This window comes from Podarcis gaigeae (assembly GCF_964106915.1).
Source record: "Podarcis gaigeae genome assembly, chromosome: 17".
Classification (NCBI taxonomy): domain Eukaryota; kingdom Metazoa; phylum Chordata; class Lepidosauria; order Squamata; family Lacertidae; genus Podarcis; species Podarcis gaigeae.
The window spans coordinates 12,371,998-12,381,412 of NC_139694.1; the positions used below are offsets into that span (position 1 = coordinate 12,371,998).

The 9,415-nt window shown below is 46.2% G+C and overlaps 1 protein-coding gene across 1 annotated transcript; it reads left to right on the forward strand.

The window, feature by feature from the left end:
* Window positions 1–438: 438 nt before the first annotated feature.
* LOC310835041 (E3 ubiquitin-protein ligase TRIM32-like) lies at window positions 439–9,124 on the forward strand. Its single transcript, XM_083719716.1, has 3 exons — window positions 439–617; window positions 6,429–6,971; window positions 8,711–9,124. Exons 1-3 carry the CDS (start codon window positions 606–608, stop codon window positions 9,056–9,058), a joined length of 903 nt encoding a protein of 300 aa, XP_083575842.1. The 5' UTR covers window positions 439–605; the 3' UTR covers window positions 9,059–9,124.
* Window positions 9,125–9,415: the final 291 nt, after the last annotated feature.

The following is a 9,415-nucleotide window of genomic DNA, read 5'->3' on the forward strand; positions in this document are numbered from 1 at the left end:
TTGCCTATTTGTTTGGTTTTAGGCCACTTTGGGTTTCCCTGAGCAAGATATAGCGATTGACAAACTAAAAAAAAATTTTAAATGTGCTTTATGTGTGCGTTAAACACTTCAGGTGGATGTGACTACTGACTTTGACTTTCTGTATGCAATTGTAAAATATAATAATAATAATAATAATAATAATAATAATAATAATAATAATGATGTACCAATCTGTAATTCATATGCCCCCCTTCCCCCTCTTTGTATTCTAGGGACATTCCCCACAGTTGTCCAAGGAACAATGCTAGATTCTTATTTTTTGAAGGAGCTAGAGGATGAACAGGTATCGACACCTGCCTTGCTTGTTTTATGTGCCTTACCTGGATCCTGATCCTGCCTCTGCACACTTCATACAGTTTGCAACACTGATGTAACAATGGGAGAGGGGAGAGGGCAGGGGGCTGGGGTGTACAGAGGAAGGGAAGCAGGAGGCAGCCATGATGGACAGCTTGCAAGAGAAGAACAGAGCCCATAGTGAGGCCAGGGGGCAGTGTGCCAGCATTTTGGTGAACCCGGATTCCTGGATGTATAAGAGTTGGGACTCTTAGTGCTCTGCATGCACTATGTACAAAGAGGTAATTTGACCCTGTACATCTGTAGTTGAGCAGACCTCTTTCCATCACCATCACCCCATTTTCCAGGTACTGTTAAATACTGTATTTTTCGCGCCATAACACACACCTGACCATAAGACGCACCTAGTTTTTAGAGCAGGAAAACAAGGGGGGGGGGGAAATATTCTGAATCACAGCTTGGGAGGCTTTTCTTCTCCTCCTCACTTTTTTCTCCCCCTCCCCAAGCAGCACAGTCCCCTTTTCCAGCCTCCTCCTCTCCATCCCTTTCGCCCAAGCTCCTCAGGTGACGTCTGCAATTTCTTCCCTTCGCTGCTGCCTCTCCTTTGGCCTCTACCATGACTCTCCACTCACGGCAACCTACCCCCTCTCCCTTCACCCAGCTTCTTGGTCCTTCTCCTCTCCATCCTCTTCCTCCTCTTTCTCGGCAAACAACCTGCTGGCTGCTCCCAAACCTTCCCGGGGCTTCAGGGGAGAGGGGAGACTGCCGGCAGAGCAGCGTGACTCCCCCACCCCCAAAGAGCAGCCCAGGAGCTCAGGGCAATGGTGAACAGCCTGCCCACTGCTCTCAAACCTTCCTGGGGCTTCAGGGGAAAGGGGAGGCAACCCGGGAGGGCGGGGTAATGGCGCGCGCCACACTCGGGCGATTTGGCTCCAGGGACCACACATTCGCTCCATAAGACACACAGACATTTTCCCTTACGTTTAAAGAGGAAAAATGTGCGTCTTATGGTGCAAAATATACGGTAGATGTATACTCAGAACTAAGCCCCGTAGATTTCAACAGGGTTCATTCTCAAATAATTGGGTGCTTCCCTGGGAAAAGGGATTGGCTGTTAAACCACTCCAAGAAATGTAGCTCTGGAAAAGGTGCAGTTGGGTGCATAACCTCCAACAATTATCTGATGAAAATCCAATAATAATAATAATAATAATAATAATAATAATTGTACCATTTATACCCTGCCTATCTGGCTGGGTTGCCCCAGCCACTATGGGCAGCTTCCAACATATGTATAAAAGCATCATAAAGCATTCAACATTTAAGAAAACCTTCCCTACACAGAGCTATCTTCAGATGGCTGGGGTCGCCGCATAACTCCATACCGTCCAACATTTCTCTGACGAAAATAGGGATCTCCTAAGGAAAAATGGGGCATTCTGGGATCAAATCAGAAACTGGGATAGCTTCTGTAAATCTGGGATGGTCCCTGGAAAATATTAACACTTGGAGATTCTGTAAATTTAGCTGTTTTACTCTGCGCACATGTGTATTTGTATAAATACGCACAGTGGCATAGTTTTTAGATGCCAGAATTCACTAAGGGCCCCATTTAATTGAGCCTTCACCCTGATTTGCTTGCACCAAGCTTACATTGGAGGTTAGGTTATACTTGCTCTCAATTGAGCTTTCGTCCTGATTTGTGTGCAGGGCAGTTACACAACAACATTTATCTGCATTCATTCTGATTTGCTTGCCGGTTGTTTACACATCGGGACGCGGGTGGCGCTGTGGGTTAAACCCCAGAGCCTAGGACTTGCCGATCAGAAGGTCGGCGGTTCGAATCCGCGCAACGGGGTGAGCGCCCGTTGCTCGGTCCCTGCTCCTGCCAACCTAGCAGTTCGAAAGCACGTCAAAGTGCAAGTAGATAAATAGGTACCGCTCCGGCGGGAAGGTAAACGGCGTTTCCGTGAACTGCTCTGGTTTGCCGGAAGTGGCTTAGTCATGCTGGCCACATGACCCGGAAGCTGCGGACAAATGTCGGCTCCCTCGGCCAACAAAGCGAGATGAGTGCCGCAACCCCAGAGTCGATCACGACTGGACCTAATGGTCAGGGGTCCCTTTACCTTTACTGTTTACACATCTTCCTACCAGCCATTCCTCCATCCCAGGCTTTGCATGACATTTCTTCCCCCTGTGCTCTGTTACTTTCTAAACCACAAACAGTTAAAGTTGTGTGTGTGGTTTTTTTAAAAAAAGGTAGATTTATTATACTAGGCGCAGTGGTTCTCAACCTGTGGGTTCCCAGATGTTGTTGGACTACAACTCCCATCATCCCTGAGCTCTGGTCTTGCTAGCTAGGAGTGATGGGAGTTGTAGTTCAACAACATCTGGGGACCCACAGGTTGAGAAAGGCTGTGAACTGCTTGAATCCCTCTTGCAAAACAGTGACAGTACAGAGGCTCCTTTTAAGGTTTTATAGGAACTCCCCTCCGCACTTCTGAGATGGAACTGTGTATTACTTTAGGAATTGGGGCACCCTCCTGCTCACTTTGCTGTGGGTGGGTGCGCTCTGGACTTCTGCCCCCCAAATCCTGCTTCATCACTTCCCACTTAGGTCACACCAGCTTGTTCCTGGGGTTCTTTCAACCCGAAGCACACACAGCAGCTTGTCTCTTCCCCGCCACAGCCATTACAGTCACTGCCACATGTTTCCACAGGGTGGCTCTCCAAACTGAGAATGCATTTGCTTTGCTTTGATCTGGCTCCGAGATGGGTTGCTTGGCTGGCTAGCGGGCCTGTGCGCCATCTGGTTTTCAACATTCACCAGCTAAACATTGTGATTTATCACGTCGTCTGAAATAAGGATGGAGCTATGTAGAGGCACTGGCTGGCCAGAAGGCCTGGACGCTGTCTGGTTTTCAGCATTGTGATATGTATATCACCAGCTAAACATTTTTTTAAAAAAATTAAATTGTCCTGTAGCACCTTAGAGACCAACTAAGATATCTGAGAAGGGACATGGGTGGCGCTGTGGGTTAAACCACAGAGCCTAGGGCTTGCCGGTCAAAAGGTCGGCGGTTCGAATCCCAGCAACAGGGTGAGCTCCCGTTGCTCAGTCTCTGCTCCTGCCAACCTAACAGTTTGAAAGCACATCAGAGTGCAAGTAAATAAATAGGTACCGCTCTGGCGGGAAGGTAAACAGCATTTCCATGCGCTGCTCTGGTTCACATGACTGGCCACATGACCTGGAAGCTGCTGGGCACATGACCCGGAAGCTGTACGCCGTCTCCCTTGGCCAATAAAGTGAGATGAGCGCCGCAACCCCAGAGTTGTCTATGACTATACCTAACCGTCAGGGGCCCCTTTACCTTTAAGATATCTGAAGAAGTGTGTATGCACACAAAAGTTATACCCAGAACAAACTTAGTTGGTCTCTAAGGTGCTACTGTGAGGGACGCGGGTGGCGCTGTGGGTAAAACCTCAGCGCCTAGGACTTGCCGATCGCATGGTCTGCGGTTCAAATCCCCGCGTCGGGGTGCGCTCCCATTGCTCGGTCCCAGCACCTGCCAACCTAGCAGTTCGAAAGCACCCTCGGGTGCAAGTAGATAAATAGGGACTGCTTACTAGCGGAAAGGTAAATGGTGTTTCCGTGTGCTGCGCTGGCTCGCCAGAGCAGCTTCGTCACGCTGGCCACGTGACCCGGAAGTGTCTGCGGACAGCGCTGGCTCCCGGCCTCTAGAGTGAGATGAGCGCACAACCCTAGAGTCTGTCAAGACTGGCCCGTACGGGCAGGGGTACCTTTACCTTTACTAAGGTGCTACTGGACAATTTTTAAATTTATTTTGACTGTGTCACACCAACACGGCTACCTACCTCCAGCTAAACATTGTGATTTATCATGGTGTCTGAAATAAGGATGGTGCTATGTAGAGGCACGGGCTGGCTTCACGATTTTTCCCACCTTGTGATTTTTGCCTAGCACACACACACACATGTGTCATGATTTGTGATATATTGCCAGGTCACAAAAATTATGAACCCAGTATGTAGAAATGGACTTCAAACTGGTTTGGGGTGATACATTGCCTGGTCTTAATGTAGCACCCTGCTTGTGGTTAACGCTTAGCTGGAATGAAATATTCAACGCAGCAATAGAGAAATTAAAATAATAATTTATTTGTCAGACAAATAAATGAGAGGCACAGTGGTATGGCTACCAAGCTCTGGCCTGCCCTCCTGCCATTCTGGCCAGCACTTATATTTCCTTAATCCAGCCCCCTTGCTCCTCCTGTGGCTGCCTCTGTCCAATCAGCCTGGTTGAAATTCCTATTGGCTGTTTGCTAGAACCAATCACAAAAGATACACCCATTTCCTTCTGTCCTTTTATGGAACACAAAGAGCTATATATTCTTCCATCTATAAATGACAAATAAGTAGTAATATATCTTACATGTGTCTCAACAAGGAATCTTAATTACCAGCTCACCTCTTGCCCTCCTTGCCCTATTGCCTTCCAAAACAGATGGTTAATCTTGAATTTTTATCTTCAACAGATGTCAAGGATCTTGAGTTCACATCAACATTGAAAGATCTCCTTCATTTGAAGGTTTCTAAACAAAAAGCCTGACAACTATATATCAGGAGTGCTCTATGGCGTCTCCTGTCTGGCAGGGGGGCTAGGCTGGTGGCTGACTTAATTTCAGGATAGTTAAAACTCTTACAACTATATGAAATAAGAATCTAGCATTTCTTAAATCCTTTGCATAATTACATTTAAGCCAATATATTTAATACATTATCATAGGTAGCCTTTTAAAAGGAATAAGGCCTTTGTAAAGTAAAAAAGGAACTCAGTAAAAAAAACAGCTTCAAAAGAAGCCTCTTCAGTTTACACCCCTCCTTTCACCCCTCCTTTCCCATTAGCTCTTCCCAACATTTATTGCCCTTTAACTCTCTCAGTTTAAAAAAAAAGAAACAGCTTTAAAAGATTTTCCCAAAAATGCTCTCTTTCTTCCAGCCAGACCAGTTGCTTTTCTTTTCCATTTGCTCTTGGCCTTTTTAACCTTAGGAAGAAGATATGGCTCATTTTACTGGGAGGCACATGGTATCATTTTATTATTTACTCATTCCTAATTATGTTTATCTCTGCTTTTTTTATCTTCTGTAACATGTAGGATCAGTGTCCTCACTCTCAGCCTGTAATTTCCTTTTTTACGACTTTGAGAATTGTTTTCTGCTATAAATCAGGGGGCCCCTTGTCTTAGGAGGAAAAAACATTGCCAAGGCCTTTTAGGCAGCTGGTCTTTTGCCTGGCATGAAACATTTGAAAATCTTTAAGATCATTTTAAGATTCAGGCCCTGATCAAGCCTTAATAAAAATGCAGGCTTATGATTAGATGCCTCATTAACAGACATCACATTTTGTGATAATTTGCCAGGTCATAAATTAGGAAACCGATACCACGATGTGGACTTCAAATCCAGTTTGGACGATATGTCAATATATCGCCCAGCCCTACTGTATTGCTAGAAAGCAGAAGGAGAATGGATTGTTTGCTTTGGCCTCAATAGGGCTTTGGAGAAGGCTGAGATGAATTCAAGGAGGAAAAGTCCATCAATGGCTAATAGATAAAGCAGCCCCAAATGCAGCCTCCATGTGCAGATACAGCATACCCTTAATTAGCGTTTATACTGGGAACTAATGACAACAAAAGGTAGCTATTCTGCACATACAGGCTTTGCAGAGGCATCTTTCTAGCCACTATTAGAAGGAAGACTGGATGGCCTCTTGTTTTGATCTTGAAATGTGATTCTTACGTTCTTAAGCAAGAGTTCATATGCAGGGTCATATTAGCTGTGCCTTAACTTTAAAGAGGTCCAGAATATGCCCTGCTGCTTTGTAAGTTTAAATGCTAGAGTATAGGAGGTGTAGCATTCCTCTTCAGCCTGAGCCTAATTTAAGGGACCACTTGTTGCATCCGAACAAAGTGGAACGTCTAACGGACAAAAGCTTTGGCCACAAAATATGTTTCGCTAGCCTAAAAGGTGCCATCCGACTCACTGCTGCCTGTTCCTTTTCTGTTTGTTAGTTAGAACAAGTTCTCAGATTTAACAACAAATGGAAACTTTCCGGAATCCAGAAGATCCACTACAACTCTCTAGAAAAGATAGTGGGAGGATATGGCACAATCCCCGGCAAGCTGATTTGGCCAAACAGCCTGACAACAACTCCCGAAGGTGACTTGGCCGTGAAAGACAGTGGAACTGGGCATATCCAGATCTTTAGCGCAGATGGTCAGGTTAAGCAAAGGTTCCCTTATGGATTCGAACCAATTAAAGGGCTGGGGGACATTACCTGCATGAAAAATGGCGTGCTTCTCGTTACCAACGGGACCAGAATCATCCAGCTTTTCAGCAAAGATGGGGAGCTGATCCATGAGCTGAAGTCTCCGAAAATCACCTGGCCTAATTCATATGGGATAGCCGTCTTGAAAGCGAACAAAATTGCAGTGACAGACTGGAGTGACGGAGGGAAAATTAACATCATTGGAGTGGACTGGAGAATGAACGCCGTTCTGAAGACAAGTTCCATAGAAGGGTTTCATAGGCCGGTGCGGGTGGCAGCCAATAAGGTACAGTATGAGACACCAGAAAGGCCAAATATCTGCTTATGGGTTGGTAGCACAGAATGCTTCAAGCCTCTAGCCTAAGTTTAGACAGTGAAGTGGGCAGCAACTAGAGAAATGGGGACATTTGGGCCTTTGGAAAGGAAGGCAGCAGGAGGACTTTCTTCTGTTTACTCCTCTTGGTACCCTTGTAAAGGACTGTTTGAGCATCCCATATCTAAGAACAATAAAGTCGATTCAACCAACTCTAAAACAACATGTGCACTCTAAAAACAATGGAACCATTTCATCAGATATAAAATTGACTGGCCTCAGGAAAGGCCTTTGGTCCCGTCCCCCCCCCATATTATCCATATTGAGTGCCCATGAGCCCAAGTGGGGAATATGTTTCACTTGATGCACAGATAGCTCACTTGGTTAGAGCAGGGGTCAGCAAACTTTTTCAGCAGGGGGCTGCCGGTCCACTGTCCCTCAGACCTTGTGGGGGGGCCGGACTATATATATATTTTTTGGGGGGATGAACGAATTCCTATGCCCCACAAATAACCCAAAGATGCATTTTAAATAAAAGCGCACATTCTACTCATGTAAAAACACGCTGATTCCCAGACAGTCCATGGGCCAGATTTAGAAGGCGAATGGGCTGGATCCAGCCCCTGGACCTTAGTTTGCCTATCCATGGGTTAGAGCATGGTGCTGATAATGCCAAGGCTGCAGTTTCGATCCCCGGATGGGACAGCTGCATATTCCTGCAAGGGAGTTGGGCTTGATGATCCTCAAGGTCCCTTGCAACTCTTCGATTCTATGATTCTATGTGCGCAGAGTCCTTCTGACCCACAGGCAGAAATGTTCATGTACAGGCATGGCTGATGTTGAAGTGGATCCCAATGGATGGGTTGGATGCAATATGGATGGCATTCACGACTGCCCCTGGATGGACCTACTGTAGATGGGGCCAAGATTTTCATGCAGCCCCAGCTGCTTTCTGGCCCTTTCAGTTGGCGACTTCTTTCTTTCTCTTTTCCCTATTTAATCTCATTTGTATTGGCCCATTGAAGTAGGTGGACATTTGCTCTCTGAATCACCCAATTAAAGGTTCCAATCCAATACGCATCCCGGTGAAGTATGTGCTGGTTTCTGCCTAAACCTTTGAGAAATAACAAACTTGGTTCTCCCTATGAGTCAGTGTGTGGTATAGTGTCAGAAGAGCACTGGACTCAGGTTTGGTGTTCAAATCTCTGCACAACCACAGAAACCACAGGGTGTCAGACCGGGATCATGTGGAGTTGAGAATGAAGAAAAAGGAGGAGAGCAAATAAGAAGTCCCTTAGTTTTTCAGGTCAGAGAGAGTATCACCTGACCTAGTCTTTCACCTGGTCTGTTAGAACAAGGAGTTCATTTGTCTGTTCTTTGTGCAGTTCCATCCTTTGGGCAAGCCTGAATCAGATCACACAGGTTGAATCCTTGCCTGACGGCCCTCAGGTCACAACTTCAGGTCTTGTTCTGTGCTCAGAGCCTCATCCCTAGTGACCTTGGGCCAGTTACCAACTCTCACCAGATCCTATTTTGCAAGGCTGTTGTGAGACTATTTCCCTAAATTATTTTGGAAGGTGGGAGGGATAGCTGGGTGAGAAATAAAGGCACTGTTTTTTGAGTTACAAAGCAGCTTTTCTAAGACCTGTGTGAAATACTGTTAACATTGTTCTCTCTTCCACCCCCTTTGCTCCACAACTTCGCCCCCACAGAATGACGAAATCTTAGTTACAGAAGGGCAGCTTTTCGGAAGGTACCAGGGCTGCTGCATCAAAGTTCTCGACAAGGGAAATAAGGTGAAAAGGACTATAGGCCCGCGGTACGGGCGTGTTCATACCTTCGAAAACCCTTCTGGCATCTGTGAGGATGGGCACGGGAACATCTTCGTATCCGACGAAGGAGAAAACTGCATCGTGATGTTTAATCCCGACTCATCCCTCAGTACTGTATTGGTGAACGAGGGCCTGCTAGGACCAAGCGGACTCTCCATGCTGGACCATGGGATGATAGCTGTCACCGACTGCTACAACCACTGTGTTAAAATCTATCGGTACAAATGAGCAAGTCGCCGCCTTCAATGAGCAAGGGAACTCACTGGAATAAACACAGCTGATTCTCTGCCTTCCTAGCCTTGCTAACATAACTCAACTATCCACTCTGGTCTTTGCTTTTCTAACTACCAGCTAGCTAAGGGAGGGAGGGGGCCCACCCGTTTGTTATCTGGCACAAAGTCACTTCCTTTGTTACTTTAATGGCCCATACTTAGGCTATTGACTCATCAGGATGATACCCGGGCTAATCCAGGAATTTGAATTCTTACTTGCTGGATCCAGGAATTTGAAGAGTTTTGGCATGTAGCCTAACCACTCACCCCAATCCATAACATCCCTAAAGCCTGTGATATATTACAGTGGTAT